General features: G+C 46.5%; 1 protein-coding gene across 1 annotated transcript; it reads left to right on the top strand.

Annotated features, from left to right (window-relative positions):
* The first annotated feature begins 10,732 nt into the window (after positions 1-10,732).
* Positions 10,733-12,243, top strand: LOC123418463 (jacalin-related lectin 10-like). The gene is made up of 4 exons (XM_045107008.1): positions 10,733-11,074; positions 11,275-11,461; positions 11,568-11,768; positions 11,858-12,243. The coding sequence occupies exons 1-4, from the start codon at positions 10,794-10,796 to the stop codon at positions 12,101-12,103; spliced, it is 915 nt and encodes a 304-aa protein (XP_044962943.1). The 5' UTR covers positions 10,733-10,793; the 3' UTR covers positions 12,104-12,243.
* Positions 12,244-21,783: the final 9,540 nt, after the last annotated feature.

Raw genomic sequence — 21,783 nt, 5'->3', positions numbered from 1 at the left:
CAGGAGGAGAACCGTGGGAGGAATCTTTTCTTTGCTCTCTCGGTTCCTGATCTATTCATGCAAAGAGTACAAAATAATGAGGATTGGTCCCTGTTTTGTCCTAATGAAGCTCCGGGGTTGGCTGATTGCTGGGGTGAGAAGTTTGAGGAATTGTACAAGAAATATGAGAAAGCAGTAAGTTCAAAACTCTACCCATATATAGCGAGTTAGAAAGGAACACGCTTCAGTAATCATTCAGCAAATTCTGCATTGGAAAATGATGTCTTTCGGAATCATGCTGGTCCTCAGTCATTTCCGACACTTTTGACCTTTGAGCAGAATATGCAGTGGCATAGAACGATCTGAACAAGCCTGGTAGGTATCGAAAGAACAAGCAATGAAATTGAACCCATTTTCTGGATGGGGTCAAAGATCTATAGGCTGGGATTACTCTTGTCACTGCCCTATAGATTTGGGTTGTATCGTTGTGTATTATATTTTCTATGGAGCTATGTATGTATGGATGCTATGAAACTATATGTATATATGGATGCTATGGAATTTTGGATGTATGGATGCTATGGAGTTTTGATATATGGATCATGAAATTTGTTATGCAACTTTGCATATATGTTATGTGTTGTGGATCAGTAAAACTATTGGGCACATATTATGTATTATATATTTGATATATGTGTTATGTGCTGTTGAATTTGTGGTTTTGAAACAAAACATATATATGCTAGAATACCATATACTAATGGAGCACCATGGGCTATACTAATGGCACACCTGGGAGGCATACTAATGGCGCACCTCGGAGGCATACTAATGGCGCACCTCGGAGGCATACTAATGACGCACCTCAGAAGCATACTAATGGCGCACCTGGGAGGCATACTAATGGCATACTAATGGCGCACCTGAGAGGCACTGCCTGGTGCGCCATTAGTATACCAGATACTAATGGCGCACTTGTGGTGCGCCATTAGTAAAAAAATCTAATGGCGTGATGCTAGTGGCGCACCTATAGTGCGCCATTAGTAGCCAAAATAGATGCGCCATTAGCAAGCCTTTTCCTAGTAGTGAGCGCCACCCACCTAAAGCCCAAGGCGCACACAAGGGCAAGAGGGGCCAACCCTAGGTCGTGGAGGGGCTTTCCTTGGGTGGCAAGCCAGCCTAGGGCGCCACCTCCTCCTCCTTCTTGGCCGCCGCACCTCCTTGGGTTTCCCTAGAGGTGGCCGGCCCTCCTCCTCCTCCCTTCTATATATAGTGCAGGGTTTTGGGGCTGCAACACACAAGTTCTTCCACCTCCAAGGCGCAACCATACTCCTCCTCGTCCTCGTCCTCCATAGAGCTTCGCGAAGCCCTGCCGGAGTACCACGCAGCTCCACCGTCACCACGGCGTCGTGTTGCCGGAGCTCTCCTTCAACCTCTCCTCTCTCCTTGTCGGATCAAGGCGTAGGAGATGTCACCGGGCTACACTTGTGTTGAAAGCGGAGGCGCTGTTGTTCGGCGCTTCGATCGGAATCGACCACAATCTGAATCGCCACTAGTGGGGACGGGGCCTTTAGCCCCGGCCCGTAAGGGGCTTTAGTCCCGGTTCACCAACCGGGACTAAAGGGGCGGGACTAAAGGCCTAACCTTTAGTCCCGGCCCTGTTACAAGCCGGGTCTAAAGGTGCTCCACGTGGGCGCCTCGTAGCGCCCCAGGGGCAGGACCTTTAGTCATGGTTCGTTACACGGGCCGGGACTAAAGAGTTTCAGATTTTGCTTATTTTTGGGTTCTTTTTTAATGAAATTATTTTTTTTAATATTCCGGAGGCAAATATTCATCTATAGAAAGTGGAGTTTTGATCGCCGGAAGTGTTTTGGGATTCGTCGGTAATGTACGTACCGGGACCACCGGAAGGGTTCCGGGGGTCCACCGGGATGGGCCACCAGCCCAAAGAGGCTACATGGGCCAAAAGTGGATGGGAACCAGCCCCTAGGTGGGCTGGTGCGCCACCCACCTAAGGCCCAAGGCTTACAAGGGCAAGAGGGGCCAACCCTAGGGCATGGAGAGGCTTGCCTTGGGTGGCAAGCCAGCCTAGGGCGCCACCTCCTCCTCCTTCTTGGCCGCCGCACCTCCTAGGGTTTCTCTAGAGGTGGTCGTCCCTCCTCCTCCTCCCTCCTATATATAGTGGAGGGTTTTGGGGCTGCAACAGACAAGTTCTTCTACCTCCAAGGCGCAACCCTACTCCTCCTCGTCCTTGTCCTCCGTAGAGCTTGACGAAGCCCTGTCGGAGTACCACGCAGCTCCACCGTCACCACGCCGCCGTACTGTTGGAGCTCATCTTTGACCTCTCATCTCTCCTTGCTGGATCAAGGCATAAGAGATGTCACCGGGCTACACGTGTGTTGAATGCGGAGGCGCCGTTGTTCGGCGCTTAGATTGAAATCCACCACGATTTGAATCGCTACGAGTACGACTCCATCAACCGCGTTCTAGCAACGCTTCCGCTTAGCGATCTTCAAAGGTATGAAAATGCTCTATTCCTTTGCTCGTTGCTGGATTCTCCTAGATAGATCCTTATGAAGCGTAGGAATTTTTTTCAAATTACTACGTTCTCCAACAAGCACAGTGGTGCAAACTGGTGGTAATGGTCATGAGTGTTGCCGGTGCTCGAACGCCTCCCGCCGGACAAACAGTGTGTTTTCTATTTCTCCCGAGCTCGATCTCAAGCTCGGTGTAGATTACAATGGCCTGGGGCGGCTTTATGCACGCACCCGCCGCGCCACACCCACCCCTGCTCGTCACGATCCGCGCCCACACAGCCCACGCGCCCGCCACGCGCGTACGCGGAAGACGCGGCGAACTAACGGCACCTCGCGACTAGGTCCTGCCCTACCGACGCTCCCGCTGCGCCAACAAACGCACACACGCAAACCTACATCCGACGCGCACACGCGCACACTTACACCCGAGGCGCACACAAGCGCACGGGTCCTGCCCCGGCTCGCACCCGACGCTCCCAGCGTGAACGCACACGCTCGCGTCACGGCACTACCGCGGCTTATTCCCTTCATCCGTGATGTAAGCATGGATTATGATTGAGTTGCCGATCAATGTGCTCAGTTTGCTTGCACATTGGATATTTGAGAATTTGGCTTGATAAGAGCCCTCACTTTCTAGTTTTCAGCCTGGTGGTGCTGATTGTAACGAACCGTTGTTAAGTAATGAAATCCCCAAAGTTCGATCCAAAATAAACAACAACATGGTACTAGATTCACACCTTTTCCCTACATATAATTATGAAATTTCGCTAGAAATAATTAAAAAATTAAACTACGAGCAAGATCAATGTAAGGACTTCGATGTACAGTAATGATGACCTCCCCTAAAAGAATTTTGTATTGATTATCAGCACTAAGCAAAGAGGGCTCGTGATGCACAAGGGGTGTGTTTGGTTGCCTGGGTGCATCCAGGGTGTATTGCATGAAGGAGCGTGGGTGGTCCTGTCCTGGTTGAGCTGATGCAAAATAAAAATGAGATGTGTGTTTGGTTGGGTGCATGGTACGAGTCGGGTTCAGCTCAGATTTTGTTTGGTATGTTGCATCTTGGGTTGTATGAGAGATGCAACATACAACAGATGTTGTTTGGTGGGTTGTATGATGTCAAACAGATCCATCATGTCCATCAAATTCTAAATGGTAACATATTACCTTAAAATATGGGTAGAACCGCCTACTATGTAGGATTTTTGGATGAACTTCATTGGATGGGGGCTGGATCATCTCATCACGCAACTCTCCAATTGCATATAAGACTGCCTTAAAGTATCGACTGATTATTTCAATTGACCTCCTAAATATGGGTTTCATTGCCCTAAACCTATGGTTGTGCCCAACTACAAGAAGGTACATTGCAAGCTGCTCCTCAATGGAGGTATGAATGCTGTCTTCCAGCAACTTTCGGTCACGGAACAAGGCACACAAGTTATAAAATGGAGCCCTATTCATCCTTAGTAGGTCATGGCAATTTATATCATTGGTATCATAGATAAAACGTAGATTGGACAACCTAGCTATGTCACTCTCAAGCATAACATAACGGAGTGGAGCACGATAATTTCTAATTCTAGCCCTTGTAGTTATAGTGGCCATATATGCACACAAAACAGCAACCAAACCAGTAGGTTGCACTATCAGCGTATCTCGAGTCTTGCTGTTGTCATCCATATATATAAATTTGGCACATATTTAATAATGATAAATTAACACTGATAATATTTACATCAAAACAAAATAAAATATGTGCAAAAATTGTAAACAGGGGTCAACATTTAGCACAGGTTCAGATGCATAGTAAGAAAGACCTGCACGAACCTTTAGAACCATAAATTTAGCACAGGTTCAGATCTTAGCATGTGAAATGGAGGGTAGGTCAACATTTAGCACAGGTTCAGATCAACATTTAGAACAATAAATTTCAAAAGCATGTGCAGGAGCATCTCCCATGACCATGGCCACGAAGGACCTACACTGAAAATTGTAAGCAGGGAGTAGCCTGTACTGGAAGCAGCTCCCATGGCCACGATGGCCATGGCCAGGAGCTCCGCTCCGACCAAAGCGTCCGCAGGCGACGAGCTCGCGAGGGCTGGCAGCTGCTCCCGTGCAGGCGGAGGTGCGCTTGTGGCGGCGGCGTACTTGCCTGGGTCTATCAGATCCGAGAGGGATGGAGGGAGGAGGAGAACCAACCTGTGGAGGAGGAGAGTGGCGAGCCGGGGTGGGGACGAGAGCGGCGCGTCGGGGTGGGGGACAAGAGCGACGCGTCGGGGTGGGGGACGAGAGCGGCGCGTCAGGAACGAGAGCGGCGCGTCAGGGTGGGAACCCTACCCTCTTTCTCGCACGTGGGTGTGGGCGTCGCTGCACGCGCCGACGCAGGCTCGCGGAAACGGCCGAAACATGCGTTTCCGCTCAGCCTGGCCCGGAGGCCTTTTTTGCATCTGTCGGGCCAGGTCCAACTAGACATGCAGCATACCAAACAATCAATATATTGCATGGTGGGTGCGAGCCAGATGCAATACAACAAACCAAACAAGCCCAAGGTGCACGCCCTCGGTCAACACCGCATGCAGAGTTACCCATGCATTTATTTCTTACTGCCACATTCAGTTATTTATTACTGCCACATTCAATTTGGAAGCAAGGAGCTCCCATATTCATTTGATATGATGTCATTTTCTGCAATCAAATTATAGACAGAAAATGTACCTATTTTGTTTTCAATTGCAGAGATGACAAAAGAAATAATTTGACAACAAAAGCAGTGGGACACATTTTCGAGAGCATCGCTCGGAAATACACCCCCTTTAACAAGAGCACCTCCTCGGAAGAGGGGTCATCTGAGCGGTTCAACAGGCTTCCGAGGGCTCTTCTCCGAAAAGAATAACACCCTGGTAGTGCCATTCTTTTTTGAGAGCATGTACATCTCGGTAAAGGTAGCACTCCAGTAGTGGTATTCTTTTTCGAGAGCATGCACTGCCATGTGGGACACGCGGACCTACCTGTCAGGTTAGATTGTTTTGGTCATTTGTGGGTTGCCGAGCGGCCGTTCCTAGCTCGCGGTAAAGAAAATTGCATGTGACGAAGCCGTTAGATGCAAATGGACAAGCCACGTGACATCTCTTTGCCGTCTGGTGCTCTTGGCGTTTCTTCCGTTTATCGACTATGCCTTCTTGGTCTTGTCTTCTTCTTGGCAACAATATCTCGTTGCCATGTCCTTGTCTTTTCCGTGAGCTACTCCCAGCATATGTCTGTTTGCCGAGTGTATGTGCTTTGGCCCTTAGCGAAGGATCAAACACTCGGCATACGCGGAAAATCTAGTAATGACAACAGGTTTTCCGGTCAGCGGCAAGAACATGGTACTGAATTTACACTTTTTTCCCTAAACATAATTATGGAATTTTGCTAGAAAATTGTTTAAAAAATCAAATTACAAACAAGATCAATGTAAGGGCTGCGATGTACAGTAACGATGCCCTCCCTGAAAAAAAAATCTAGTTCTATTTGTGAGCACTTAGCAGAGAGGGCTCGTGATGAACAAGGTGCACGCCCCCAGTCAACAACGCATGCAACGTTACCCATGCATTTATTTCTTACTAGATCATTGATGGCGCGCATTGCTGCGCCCATCTATTTTGACTCTTAGTTGTTAGGGATAAAAAGTAACTTGTATACATATGTTTGTAATACATTTAAATATTGTGCTTGTCTCCTTCAATTTGCAGAATATAGTGGTATATAACTGAAGAGAGAGAAATAATAGGAATATAATGGTATGCAACTCAAGAGAGAAATTTAGTCTGGTTGATCTACAAAAAATTAGTGATCGAGAGTGTGATCTCTTTTTACTCCTAAAAAGACTCCCACAAAGGCTCCCATCACAATAACTAAAAAATAAATATATTAAGAAAAGACATCAGGAATATACGAGAGAAAAATAGGAAGTACAAATATTTTTAAACTTTTGGACATTATTATTATTTAAAAAATCCCAATGCGTTCTGAATAGTAATACTACAGTTATACAGTCTCAATGCGTTCTACACAGTAATACTACAATTATATACATTGTGATCCAAGGGATAAATATTGTTGCAACATCAGGAATATACGAGAGCAAAATAGGCAGTACAAATATTTTTGAACTTTTGGACAATATTATTATTTAAAAAATCCCAATGCGTTCTGAACAGTAATACTACAGTTATACAGTCCCAATGCGTTCTACACAGTAATACTACAATTATATGCATTGTGATCCAAGAAATAAATATTGTTGCATCGCGTCATGGTAGATGATTGAATGTGTACTTTCTCAGATGATGTCATAGAGTTCCGTCTGATCAACAATAATAGAAGTTCTATTAAGCTCAGTATCAAAATGCTAGTGGGTTGTTGCGAAACAATTGGTACATCTTAAGCAACTTAAAATTGCTTACATTGAAGTAAAGACAAAATACATGTTAGTGAGGCAAATCAATTGAGGAAATAGCTACGTAAGTACTGTCACAAGGAAGGAAACAATAATGACAACATTACCTACAAAACATTTTTGCTAGTATCTGTAAGAGAGCACCATCTATCAAATCAAAATCATAAATCGAGCTTGGCTTCCAGAACTGTCCTTACTATATCTTTGAAGCTGTGAAAATAAAATCTAGATCATGTGTAGCAAATGAGAATTGCATGAATTCGTTAAAGCTCAGCGCATGTGCATGTATGTAGATGTTCCTCTAATAATTATGATACCTTCCACACGCCAACGTTGGAGTAAAATTAGCCACTTGCTTTAAGACACGGCAAAATATTAAAATAAATTACTGCTATTATAATCATGTGATTTAACTTCTTTCAAAATAAGTTTATCCCATTTTGTAGCTCAGAGATACCTAAAGTAATGCGTGACAAAGATTGCAAACCAGACACTTGATGGTGCGTGAATGTTTAAGAATCTTTTGTTAAATATTGGAGTCTAATTTTTAAGGTCCCCTCTTTCCAGAACCTATGTGGCCTTGAACTAAGCACCAAACCAAAATGTGCAAGCCAAAACTAAGCTCAAGAATAACTAATGGGGTGGCATTCATGACAATTGATAGATATCAACATGCTTACACCATTCAATCAGTAAGCATTAGCCTTTATGTACACAAGGAGGCTATATGTATTAAATAGAGGATTTGCCCATCATTTGTAATTATCATTTAAAAGCATGAGAAACCAGTCGGCCTGCTCACAATCCAAAAAAATAGAAGTGCCTTAATCAACTATTTTACCATACCTTATATGATTCCAGATATTCTCACAAACCAGAAAAAAAGCAAGCTCAAACAGAATTGAAATAAGGTAGGAAAACCTCACATTCATGTGTATCATTAAGTAATAGTTATGTACCAGGGGTTGTGGTCATGTGGTAGGTGGCGCAAGTAGATGCACTAACGGTGGCGGTCTCTTTGTGCTCTGGCTCACAGCCTCTTTTGGTGCCTTCCTCAGTTGAACGGATCTTATATTACTGTATGACTCGATTTAGCATATGAGCATACTTGTATTGATTCTTTTATCAGAAATTCATGTAGTAATTAGTACTCTTAACATGTAGAAAACAACCAAGAAACATGTTACGGTATTGTCTCATTGGTAAGGAAAATACGTTACGAAGTCTATTTAAAATGATCTAATAATATATTTCACAGCTGGAACAGTGAACAGTGGTCTAGTAGTGAAACCCAAGCTACATATAATGGATAGGGATTGAACAATCACAACTGAAACCAGGGGGGTAAATGAGAAAGGATGTCTCACCTTTGTTTGAACGACGGCCATTCCGGAATGCATGTGGGCTTGAGATTCAGTTTTGTACTACAATTTACTGTCGATGGGAAAACTAAAATAAAGAAGTTAGTAATTAAATAGATACTTATTCTAGGCCTATACTACAAATGTGTTGGTGGGGTTGTTCAAGAAGATAGAACTAAAGAGCACAAAAGAAAAACATTTTTGAGCATCTTGGACGGATCTGTTTCGGTTTGCGCCTGGTGAACATGTTTGTAAGCAATAACAAAGGTACTGAAAATGACTTCTCATAAGTGATGACATGCATGTCAATAAAGCGATGAGCCCAATTTCTATATGATGATGTTCAAACAAGACTTGCGAAGCTATAGCAGCCTCATTTTCTTCAAGAACACCACAGGTGGTACACTTGCAGACAAGACTACGTCAATTCGTTAATTAATTGGTTTTTTTCAATTGCTAGCTAGACATTATACCACAGATCCCCTGAGATTAATCCTCAGCCATTGAATGAATCTGCACGATGTGAAACCATTTCAGAAGAGGGGTGAATGTTTGAACGAGGAAGGATGCTAACCTTTGTTTTCCAGAATGTGTGTGTGCGGGCTAAAGTAGTGGCAGAACTATTGCAAGCGCAAATCAAATGTTGGAGTTATCATAGTGAAATATTTTTTGCATTTGTTCGTAGATTCAGTTTGTACAAACTTTCAATCAAGAAATTAAAATCTAACTGCATGGAGCCTTGCAGACACGTCTGAACATGCTGTCTGGCCGCCTGGAGAAGAGATAGGGACGAGAGTGTGGATTGCTACGTGCGACCTGGAGGTTGTATCGCGCGCCCGTGCTTGCTCGCCACTGCTGTCACTCGACGCTGGTGTGCCCAGTCTGACACCAGCCGTCGTGGTACGTTACGGGTATGTACGTTGCTGTCTCTCAGCCGAGCCGCCGAGACCGAATCCCCTTTGAAGCTAGCGCCGCTCGTCCGCTGCCCCGCTGCTAGTCCACGTCATGGAAGACGGAGAGACGATGGGAAGAAGAGGGAGAGGCAGCGCCGTAGAGGCAAAGCGCACGTCGTGGAGCAGGGGCACGCCGAGGCGGCTGTTGACGAGGTACTGGCACATGTCGATCCACGGGTACCAGTGTTTGCTGCTCCTGGACGGAGGGGAAGCGCGGCTGGGCGATCAGGAGCTTCTTGACCTGCTGCTCCTGAACGGAGGGAAGCGCGGCTGGGCGCCGTCCTCGTGGCCGGGCGCGGGGGAGGCGATGACTAGGTACTGGTGCGTCGGCCAAACGGGCGCCGCGCGGTGGCAGTAGACGATGAGTAGCCACGGGGTGGCCAACAGCACGACGAGCAGGACGAGGCGCGGCCATAGTTTTAAATTTCAGTATAGAAAAAAATTCAGCACCAACCGAAATCACTGAAATTCAGTAATTTCAGTTTGCATTTCGGCCAAAGGGCCGAAATATTCATTTGAATTTAATTAAAAATTTGAAATTTTTGAAAAATATTTAAAAAATATTTGATTTCGAGTGTACTATTGAAATTGCTGAAATATTTTGGCCGAAACGTAATATTTCAGTGTCTACTGAAATTAATGAAATTCAGTGAATTTCATTGAAATACCACTGAAAATGAAAACCATGGGCGCAGCAGCCAGATCTCCACAGGGCATCCAGGCTCGGCTCCTTCCGCCGGTGTTTGTTTAAGAAGTTACTGTCATTTTACAACTGGATTAAAAATACTATCCTATGAGTGTATTCGATTGGAGACAAGTATAATACAAATGTAGAATATTACAAGGGTAGTATAAAAACTACATTCCAAACGGAGCCTAAGGGATAGTGAGTTGTATAATTACAAAGGTTATCAAAAATTAGTACTCAGTTATCATCTGAAATTTTCAAACACAATTTATGCTCGGAATAAAAATTTCTAAGATGCTTGAGATCTGAAGTTTGAAGATAGGCGTGATTCACGGCCCTATCTCTCTTGAACCAGTAGTAATCATCTTCAGCTCTCCATTTCATGGTTCATCCCATAGGATTCCACAGCTTGCCGTTCAGATGGCAAACTCATTTTGCAACTGACAACATGCAGCTAATCAGTAATTGCGGCCTCCCACGCAAAATCTTATCCTGGCATGAGCTCGTGTTGCACGAGGTGTACAGTACGAGTTACCCGTACGAGCGTTTATTTCTTACTGCCATCATATCTAAAAACGAGTGATTCCCTTGCTCGTGATGCACAACGGTGAGTCAGCACCAACAGTTCTCACCTTGTACGTATCCTAGCGTGTTCATGGTACATATGGCTGATCCTCACAAGCACAAAACACGTGGGAAGTGTCGGTCCATCTAAGCCTAGACACGCTTGCATTGGCCTTGGCTATCTATAAATAACACTCCCAACCTTCCTGTTATCACACAAAGCAATACTAGCATCTCATAAGCCTACATACTCCCAACTCACCGGTCACCATGGCTACTTTCCAGATTACTCCCTGCGCCGCGTTTGTAGAAATCACTGAGCTCAACTTCAGCAACCTGTACCTTTTCCACACTTCCCTCGGTTCAAACCAAAATCAGTCAGTTATAATAGACTCGAATGCTACTACTGGTTTGGGTTCGACTGTTGTTAACAACTGGTCGATATGTGATGGCCCTAGCCCTGACGCCACTGTCGTTGCGCGTGCACAAGGCCTGCATATCTATGCTGGTAACTGGCAGAATACTTTCAGCATAACCTTTGAGATTGAAAGGTACGTACACACACAAACACATGGTTATATATACATTAGTTGTCGCAAAATTAGAAATCATGGTTATATATCTTTGTTAGGTGACACATTTTCATATACATTATAATTAGACTACATCTGATTCTATTATTAGGAAGTACCCTATTACAGTTTTTATGGGTGCATGATACATGTACTAACAATATATGAACATTGTACAGGTTTAAGGGGTCAACGCTTCAAGTGATGGGGATATCTGTTGAAGAAGGCGAGTGGGCTATTGTTGGTGGGACGGGACAGTTTGCAATGGCAAATGGTGTCATTCATAAAAAGCTCCATGAACAAAGGAGTGACGGTAACATCATAGAACTCACAATCCATGGATTTTGTCCCGTGTTGAAATCAGAGGTTAGTTGAACACCCCACATATTTATTTGAAGATATAGATATCAATTTTTGCGCACATTGATCCTTTTATTTAACAAAAATATCATATAATCGTTATACCGTGTAGAGCCTTCTCACAAAGCTTGGACCATGGGGTGGAAATGGAGGGGGTGATAAAGACATTTTAGAGGCAGTACCAAGGCGTCTGGAGAGCATCACTGTTAGCAGCGGCTCAATTGTTGATTCAATCAAATTTTCTTATGTTGACCAGACTGGACAGAAGCACAACGCTGGACCCTGGGGAGGTTCGGGAGGAAATCAAAACACGGTCAGTGGACCCCGAAGAAATATTTATGGAATTTTCACACTTGCATATATAAGCAACTAATCGTACTTCTCTTTTTCGTTCCAATGCAGTTTGTGCTCGGCGCTTCTGAATTTATGAAGGAAGTTTCTGGAACATTCGGCATTTATGACAAAGACCGACACAACATAATAACTTCCTTGAAATTTATCACGAATGTGAAGACGTACGGGCCTTTCGGAGAAGCGAAGGGAACCCCTTTCACCATACCCGCGCAGAAGAATAGCAGCATCGTTGGGTTCTTCGGGCGTAGCGGTATATATCTTGATGCGCTTGGTGTCTACGTGCGCCCACTCTAAGCAATAGAGGCTAGTATTTCTTTTCAATTCGAATAAGAAGATGAGATCGAGTAGTCCTTCTACTCCAGAAGATCCTATGTAGCCGCCATGTAGGCCTTTAATACTCTTTGGTGTGATGAATAAAAGTATCTGTTTTTTAATATGTGTGCGATGTGTTTGGTGTAATAATAGTACAAAAAATATTTTTTTGAAAAGGAAAGACTAAGCACCAAACAGGATAAAATAAAAATAAAACAATAGTAAAAGAACAACAAAGCAGGAAATAATAACGGGAAAATCTAACTAACTGCGCTGCATATTGTTATTAGCGTGCGGCAGCTGGCACACTCTTCGTCATGCATGCATGCAGATTTGTTTTGAATGACCGAAATTTAAAAAGTGTTATCGATCGATGATCCGTTTTCGCCACTGATTTTATCGCGACGAGATCTTCAAAACTAGATCCCATGTCGACATGTTTCGACAACTTTTTTGTTTCTCGTACTTACCACATTTGTTGCACTTACTTGTCATATTAGTAAGTACTTACTTGTGTGATAAAAATAACTTAATCGTCATATTATTTGGAAATTGCGTATAAATATGACATCTCGACATAATCAAACGAGCAAGCACAAACAACTTTTTTTAGGCGATCACGCGCAAAAATATGACAACTCAACATATTTAAAACCGATGACCACAAGAAATCTTTTTTGGTCATCGTTTGTAAATATGACAACTTGGCACAGTAAAACTAAGAAGCATACAAAATAGTTTTCTGGCAAATTTATATGTAAATATGACAAGTTGACATATTTAATTTGACAAACACAACCTACTACATGCTTTTTATATCATGTATGATGAAAACTACTACAAGGCTTTGTACAAAATCAATATTAAAAAATGACAATCAAGTTATTTTTTTAGACAAGTAAGTGGTTAATGATATGGCAAGTGAGTCAAAAAATGTGGCAAGTATGAACGAAAAAAATAGTTGACGGAACATGTCGACATGGGATCTAGTTTCGAAGAACTCGTCGCGAGAAAGTCAATGATGAAAACGGATCATCGATTGAATTAACGGTTTTGTAGATAAAACTTTTTGAATTTCAAACATCAAAGTGAATCTTGCATATGGTAGGTCGTGCTTAGTTTGTTGGAGCCGCCGCACGGCAAGGCTTTCCTGCGGCGCCGCTCCCTAGTCCGGTCCAATAATAACATGGCTGCCTGAAACCCATGGCCCTACCATAGTTATCTGAAAGATTGAATTCAGTCTGGAAGGGTAGCAAAAGGTTTCTTTTTTGCTCTGTGCACCATCAATTGAAGCTATGTTTTGAATCAGCACATGTACCATATAAACTGGGGGTGATGTTGAAAATGAAGTCACTCCTTGTATTCCACCCTCAAAAGATATCCTGCCAAAAGTCTGTAGAAGTTAATCATGTTGTTTCTTTAGGATTAGGAAAGAAAGCAAACCGAGTCCTAGTAGTATTAGGATTCCTAGTCCTAGTCTATTTTCATAGTCCCTTGTGGACGTGTATAAAAGACACCCTAGGGGTGTTGATTGTAACACCAGAAAAACGAAAAGCAATACAAAGCAAAGGCTCGACACGGGCCTTTAGCCATCTAATCCATCGATCAGTTTTATTCGTGTCGCTAGTTACGCAAGTTCCGTCAAGTAGCCGGCCAAAGCAAGAATCGCGTTGGCACGCCTGTACAGCTGCATACGCACGTTCAAAAGCCAACAATTTGTATCTAGAGCCTCGACGATCTACGATCTACGATGACGGACAGCGACGCTGAGTCGGTCAAGTCCGGCAAAGGTGGTCCGAAGGCGAACAAGAACGGCGACAAGGTGAAGAAGGGCGGCAAGTCAGCAACGAGTGATGGAGGAACGAGCGGCGCCAACGTCCAGGCGCATCGCAACATCCCCATCCAGTACCCGATGCTCACCGACGCCAACTATGGCGTGTGGGCGGTGAAGATGAAGATTATTCTCCGAACCCTTCGAGTGTGGCAGGCAATCACGGACGACGACGTCGATGACGAGTCCGACGAAGGTGCCATGGCCGCCATTGCCCAGTCCGTGCCGGATTTCGTGCTAATGACATTGGCGGAGTTCGAGACGGCAAGAGAGGCGTGGAACGCACTCAAGGAGATGAGGATCGGAGAAGTTCGTGTCACCAAGGCTCGGGCACAAGTGCTGAAGCACCAATTTCACAAGTTGCAGATGGAGGAAACTGAATCGGTGAACGACTATGCCATGCGTCTTACTACTTTCGTGGAAGAGATCCGCGCGCTTGGTGCAAAGCTCGAGGAGACCGAGATTGTGGAGAAATTTTTCAATTCAGTGACTGACAAATTCACGTACATCATCAGCACGCTCGAGCAGCTTTACGACATCGACGACATGACCATAACGGAGGCGATCGGACTCCTGCGGACGTGGGAAGAGAATGCTCGTGGCTGTCGAAAAGGCAAAGGAGGAGGTAGTGACCAACTCATGTACTCGCGCGCAGATTGGGAGGCCCCAAGTAGCAAAGGAAGGCGTGACGGTGGCGAAGGCTCAAGCAACACGAAGGGCGATGGACAAACCGGAAAAGGCAAAGGAAAAGGCAAACCACAAGGTCGTGGTAAGGCGGGCCAATCTAAAGAGCAGAAACCACGGAACTTGGACTTGTCCGAGGTCAAGTGCTATAACTGCAATAAGATGGGTCACTTTGCGAAGGATTGTCCAAAGCCTAACAAGCGGGAGATCAAGGCAAATTTGGCAAAGCAGGAAGACGAAGGTCCAGGTCTTCTGATGGCCGAAGTTTGTGATCTCGCTGAAACGGTGGTTGTGAAACCAAGCCGGAAGTTGCTACTTCATGAGGAAAAAGTGACACCAAAGTTATCCGGTGATCAGAACGTGTCGTGGTATCTCGACACGGGTGCCAGTAACCACATGACGGGGTGCAAGGAGAAATTCCTCGAGATGGAATACGATGTTGAAGGCTCGGTCAAGTTCGGTGATGGTTCAGCTGTGGAGATTTGCGGGCAAGGATCTGTCCTCTTTGAGGGTCTCACAGGCGAACATCGCATACTCACCGGAGTGTACTACATCCCATGGCTGCGCAACAACATCATCTCTATTGGGAAGCTTGACGAGAATGGATGCAAGGTGAATATCGAGAGCGGAGTGATGACGATATTCGACAACCTCCGAAACGTGCTAGCTCGTGTTAATCGCACACGGAATAGGCTATATATCCTCAACCTTGATCAATCTCAACCAGAGTGTTGGCTCGCCAAGAGTGACGATGATTCGTGGTTATGGCATGCTAGATTTGGACACGTTAACTTCTACGCCTTGAAGAAGATGTCAAATATGGAGATGGTATCCGGGATGCCAGTTATCGACCATGTTGATCGAGTATGTGACGGGTGCTTGGTTGGAAAACAGCACCGCAGGCCATTCCCTGCTCAGTCTACCTATCGTGCAAGTGATGCACTCGAGCTGCTCCATGGTGATCTATGTGGCCCTATCACCCCGGGAACTCACGCTGGAAAGAAGTATTTCTTCCTTGTGGTAGACGACTACTCGAGATATATGTGGGTCATTCTCCTACGGTCTAAAGATGAGGCGTTTGAAGCATTGAAGAAGCTAAAGGCTGCAACAGAGATGGAACACAAGCTCAAGGTTTGCGCTCTACGGACAGATCGCGGCGGAGAGTTTACGTCGAATGAGTTCAACGACTACTGCGAGAAGATTGGCATAAAGAGGTTCCTCACGGCACCTTACACGCCACAGCAGAATGGGGTCGTTGAAAGGCGCAATCGAACCGTCGTTGACATGGCAAGGAGTTTACTCAAGAGCAAGAACCTGCCGGGGACTTTTTGGGGAGAAGTTGTCTCGACGGCGGTCTATCTTCTCAACCGGGCTCCAACGAAGGCGGTGATCGGCAAGACTCCGTATGAAGCAATTTACGGACGTAAGCCGAATGTGTCTCATCTACGGACATTCGGGTGCGTGGCACATGTGAAGACGGCGGAGCCGCACCTCTCAAAGCTTGCCGATCGTAGCACCAAGATGGTGTTCATCGGATACGAGAGCAGTTCTGGCACAAAGGCATACCGTTTCTACGATCCACAAACCAAGCGTCTACGGATTTCACGCGACGTCGTGTTTGAAGAAAACCAAGCGTGGAATTGGAGCGCCACAGCCGACGATGCTCCAAACAGTAACATATTTGCAGTTGAATTTCCAACTGATGATGATGCAGGGAAGGATGTCCAGGTGGTTGGCAAGACGCCCAACCAAGGTGACCACAATGGTAGTGATCATCATGGTGCCGACACCGACGACGACGCGCATAGGTCGCAAGGAGATGGCGACAACGCCGCGCACGACACAGGCGGAGATCTCGACGACAACATCGACAACGAGGCGCATAGTGACGACGACAATCAAGATGATGGTCACGGTCACGACGACTACGCCGACGACACGGATGTCGATGACACACCAAGGTCTCAGTCGTCTTCCTCAAGTGCATCAACACCGACACAATTTGTGTCGCCTCCTTCGCAAGCCACAACGGATTCCTCAGGGCCTCGTCGCTACAAGACCCTCAAGAAAGTCTACAAGTACACAAAGCCAGTTACGCTCGAGTACTCCGGACTATGTCTGTTCGGAGTTGAGGAGCCGGCGAACTTCGTTGAGGCGAGCAAAAGTCCTAGCTGGACGCACGCCATGGATGAGGAGATGAAGGCAATTGAGAGCAATGGCACGTGGACTTTGGTAACCCCACCTCCAAACCAAAAGACGATAGGTTTGAAGTGGGTTTACAAGTTAAAGAAGGACACGGAGGGTGCCATTGTGAAGTACAAGGCAAGACTCGTTGCAAAGGGCTACGTACAACGTCAAGGAGTGGACTATGATGAGGTGTTTGCACCGGTTGCTCGAATCGAGACGGTGAGAGTGCTCCTAGCTTTGGCAGCACAAGAGGACTGGAAGGTTCGTCATATGGATGTTAAATCCGCTTTCCTCAACGGCGATCTCACAGAAGAAGTGTATGTGGAACAACCCCTCGGCTACGAGAAGAAAGGCGAAGAAGGGAAAGTTTACAAGCTCAAGAAGGCACTTTACGGGTTGAAGCAAGCGCCAAGAGCTTGGAACACAAAGTTAGACCGAAGTCTGGTCTCGCTCGGGTTCAAGAGATGTCCCCTCGAGTACGCAGTCTATACAAAGAACTCCAAAGGCTCAAACCTGCTAGTTGAAGTTTATGTCGACGATCTGATTATCACCGGAGATAGCGTACAAGAAATTGAACGTTTCAAGACGCAAATGAAGAACAAGTTTAGCATGAGTGATCTGGGATTACTCAGCTATTACTTGGACATCGAAGTGAAGCAAAGCTCCGGAGAGATTTCCCTATGTCAATCGGCTTATGCGGTCAAGTTATTGGAAAAGTGTGGCATGTCCGGTTGCTACGAGACACAAGTTCCAATGGACCAACGTCACAAGTTGAGCAAGCGTGGCTCAAATCCGCCGGTGGACACCACAATGTATCGAAGCGTTGTGGGCAGCCTAAGATATTTGGTGCATACCCGACCTGACTTGGCTTATTCAGTCGGGATCGTGAGTCGTTTCATGGAGAATCCGACAACCGAGCACATGAGCGCGGTCAATCAAATCTTGCGCTATGCGAAAGGCACCATTAATATTTGTTGCACGTACAGAAAGGGAAAGGAAGGATTGATCCTTCGTGGATATTCATATAGTGACATGGCAGGTGATGTTGATGACCGAAAGAGCACAACGGGCATGGTTTTCTACCATGGCCCGAATCCGATTAGCTTGAATTCTTAGAAGCAAAAGGTGGTGGCATTGTCTTCATGCGAGGAAGAATACATAGCGGCAAGCACGGCGGCTTGTCAAGCAGTGTGGCTGAGAAGACTCCTAGCTATTCTTGCAAAGCGGGAGGTGCAGAAGGTGTCACTGAAGATCGATAACCAAGCTGCAATCTCGTTGTGCAAAAATCCGGTTCATCACGAAAGGAGCAAGCACAAAGATACCCGGTTCCACCATATCCGAGAGTGCATTGAAGAAGGGTTGACCGAGGTTCAACATGTGAACACGAAAGACCAACTTGCCGATATTTTCACCAAGTCCCTCGGTCGACAGAAGTTCATCGAGATGAGCAGGAAAGTCGGAGTACAAGAAGTGAAGTCAAGCAACAAGATTAAGGAGGTGAATGTAGAAGTTAATCATGTTGTTTATTTAGGATTAGGAAAGAAAGCCAAACCGAGTCCTAGTAGTATTAGGATTCCTAGTCCTAGTCTATTTCCATAGTCCCTTGTGGACGTGTATAAAAGACACCCTAGGGGTGTTGATTGTAACACCAGAAAAACGAAACGCAATACAAAGCAAAGGCTCGACACGGGCCTTTAGCCATCTAATCCATCGATCAGTTTTATTCGTGTCGCTAGTTACGCAAGTTCCGTCAAGTAGCCGGCCAAAGCAAGAATCGCGTAGGCACGCCTGTACAGCTGCATACGCACGTTCAAAAGCCAACAATTGGTATCTAGAGCCTCGACGATCTACGATGGCGGACAGCGACGCTGAGTCGGTCAGGTCCGGCAAAGGTGGTCCGAAGGCGAACAAGAACGGTGACAAGGTGAAGAAGGGCGGCAAGTCAGCAACGAGTGGTGGAGGAACGAGCGGCGCCAACGTCCAGGCGCATCGCAACATCCCCATCCAGTACCCGATGCTCACCGACGCCAACTATGGCGTGTGGGCGGTGAAGATGAAGATTATTCTCCGAACCCTTCGAGTGTGGCAGGCAATCACGGACGACGACGTCGATGACGAGTCCGACGAAGGTGCCATGGCCGCCATTGCCCAGTCCGTGCCGGATTTCGTGCTAATGACATTGGCGGAGTTTGAGACGGCAAGAGAGGCGTGGAACGCACTCAAGGAGATGAGGATCGGAGAAGATCGTGTCACCAAGGCTCGGGCACAAGTGCTGAAGTGCCAATTTCACAAGTTGCAGATGGAGGAAACTGAATCGGTGAACGACTATGCCATGCGTCTTACTACTTTGGTGGGAGAGATCCGCGCGCTTGGTGCAAAGCTCGAGGAGACCGAGATTGTGGAGAAATTTTTCAATTCAGTGACTGACAAATTCACGTACATCATCGGCACGCTCGAGCAGCTTTACGACATCGACGACATGACCATAACGGAGGCGATCGGACTCCTGTGGACGTGCGAAGAGAATGCTCGTGGCTGTCGAAAAGGCAAAGGAGGAGGTAGTGACCAACTCATGTACTCGCCCGCAGATTGGGAGGCCCCAAGTAGCAAAGGAAGGTGTGACGGTGGCGAAGGCTCAAGCAACACGAAGGGCGATGGACAAACCGGAAAAGGCAAAGGAAAAGGCAAACCACAAGGTCGTGGTAAGGCGGGCCAATCTAAAGAGCAGAAACCACGGAACTTGGACTTGTCCGAGGTCAAGTGCTATAACTGCAATAAGATGGGTCACTTTGCGAAGGATTGTCCAAAGCCTAACAAGCGGGAGATCAAGGCAAATTTGGCAAAGCAGGAAGACGAAGGTCCAGGTCTTCTGATGGCCGAAGTTTGTGATCTCGCTGAAATGGTGGTTGTGAAACCAAGCCGGAAGGTGCTACTTCATGAGGAAAAAGTGACACCAAAGTTATCCAATGATCAGAACGTGTCGTGGTATCTCGACACGGGTGCCAGTAACCACATGACGGGGTGCAAGGAGAAATTCCTCGAGCTGGAATACGATGTTGAAGGCTCGGTCAAGTTCGGTGATGTTTCAGCTGTGGAGATTTGCGGGCAAGGATCTGTCCTCTTTGAGGGTCTCACAAGCGAACATCGCATACTCACCGGAGTATACTACATCCCACGGCTGCGCAACAACATCATCTCTATTGGGAAGCTTGACGAGAATGGATGCAAGGTGAATATCGAGAGCGGAGTGATGACGATATTCGACAACCTCCGAAACGTGCTAGCTCGTGTTAATCGCACACGGAATAGGCTATATATCCTCAACCTTGATCAATCTCAACCAGAGTGTTGGCTCGCCAAGAGTGATGATGATTCGTGGTTATGGCATGCTAGATTTGGACACGTTAACTTCTACGCCTTGAAGAAGATGTCAAAGATGGAGATGGTATCCGGGATGCCAGTTATCGACCATGTTGATCGAGTATGTGACGGGTGCTTGGTTGGAAAACAGCACCGCAGGCCATTCCCTGCTCAGTCTACCTATCGTGCAAGTGATGCACTCGAGCTGCTCCATGGTGATCTATGTGGCCCTATCACCCCGGGAACTCACGCTGGAAAGAAGTATTTCTTCCTTGTGGTAGACGACTACTCGAGATATATGTGGGTCATTCTCCTACGGTCTAAAGATGAGGCGTTTGAAGCATTGAAGAAGCTGAAGGCTGCAACAGAGATGGAACACAAGCTGAAGGTTCGCGCTCTACGGACAGATCGCGGCGGAGAGTTTACGTCGAATGAGTTCAACGACTACTGCGAGAAGATTGGCATAAAGAGGTTCCTCACGGCACCTTACACGCCACAGCAGAATGGGGTCGTTGAAAGGCGCAATCGAACCGTCGTTGGCATGGCAAGGAGTTTACTCAAGAGCAAGAACCTGCCGGGGACTTTTTGGTGAGAAGTTGTCTCGACGGCGGTCTATCTTCTCAACCGGGCTCCAACGAAGGCGGTGATCAGCAAGACTCCGTATGAAGCAATTTACGGACGTAAGCCGAATGTGTCTCATCTACGGACATTCGGGTGCGTGGCACATGTGAAGACGGCGGAGCCGCACCTCTCAAAGCTTGCCGATCGTAGCACCAAGATGGTGTTCATCGGATACGAGAGCAGTTCTGGCAACAAGGCATACCGTTTCTACGATCCACAAACCAAGCGTCTACGGATTTCACGTGTCGTCGTGTTTCAAGAAAACCAAGCGTCGAATTGGAGCGCCACAGCCGACGATGCTCCAAACAGTAACATATTTGCAGTTGAATTTCCAACTGATGATGATGCAGGGAAGGATGTCCAGGTGGTTGGCAAGACGCCCAACCAAGGTGACCACAATGGTAGTGATCATCATGGTGCCGACACCGACGACGACGCGCATAGGTCGCAAGGAGATGGCGACAACGCCGCGCACGACACAGGCGGAGATCTCGACGACAACATCGACAACGAGGCGCATAGTGACGACGACAATCAAGATGATGGTCACGGTCACGACGACTACGCCGACGACACGGATGTCGATGACACACCAAGGTCTCAGCCGTCTTCCTCAAGTGCATCAACACCGACACAATTTGTGTCGCCTCCTTCGCAAGCCACAACGGATTCCTCAGGGCCTCGTCGCTACAAGACCCTCAAGAAAGACTACAAGTACACAAAGCCAGTTACGCTCGAGTACTCCGGACTATGTCTGTTCAGAGTTGAGGAGCCGGCGAACTTCGTAGAGGCGAGCAAAAGTCCTAGCTGGACGCAGGCCATGGATGAGGAGATGAAGGCAATTGAGAGCAATGGCACGTGGACTTTGGTAACCCCACCTCCAAACCAAAAGACGATAGGTTTGAAGTGGGTTTACAAGTTAAAGAAGGACACGGAGGGTGCCATTGTGAAGTACAAGGCAAGACTCGTTGCAAAGGGC

The sequence above is a fragment of the Hordeum vulgare genome, unplaced genomic scaffold (genome assembly GCF_904849725.1).
Source record: "Hordeum vulgare subsp. vulgare unplaced genomic scaffold, MorexV3_pseudomolecules_assembly, whole genome shotgun sequence".
Classification (NCBI taxonomy): Eukaryota; Viridiplantae; Streptophyta; class Magnoliopsida; order Poales; family Poaceae; genus Hordeum; species Hordeum vulgare.
Note: the sequence above shows the minus strand (reverse complement) of the source record. Positions and strands in the feature narration are given on the sequence as shown.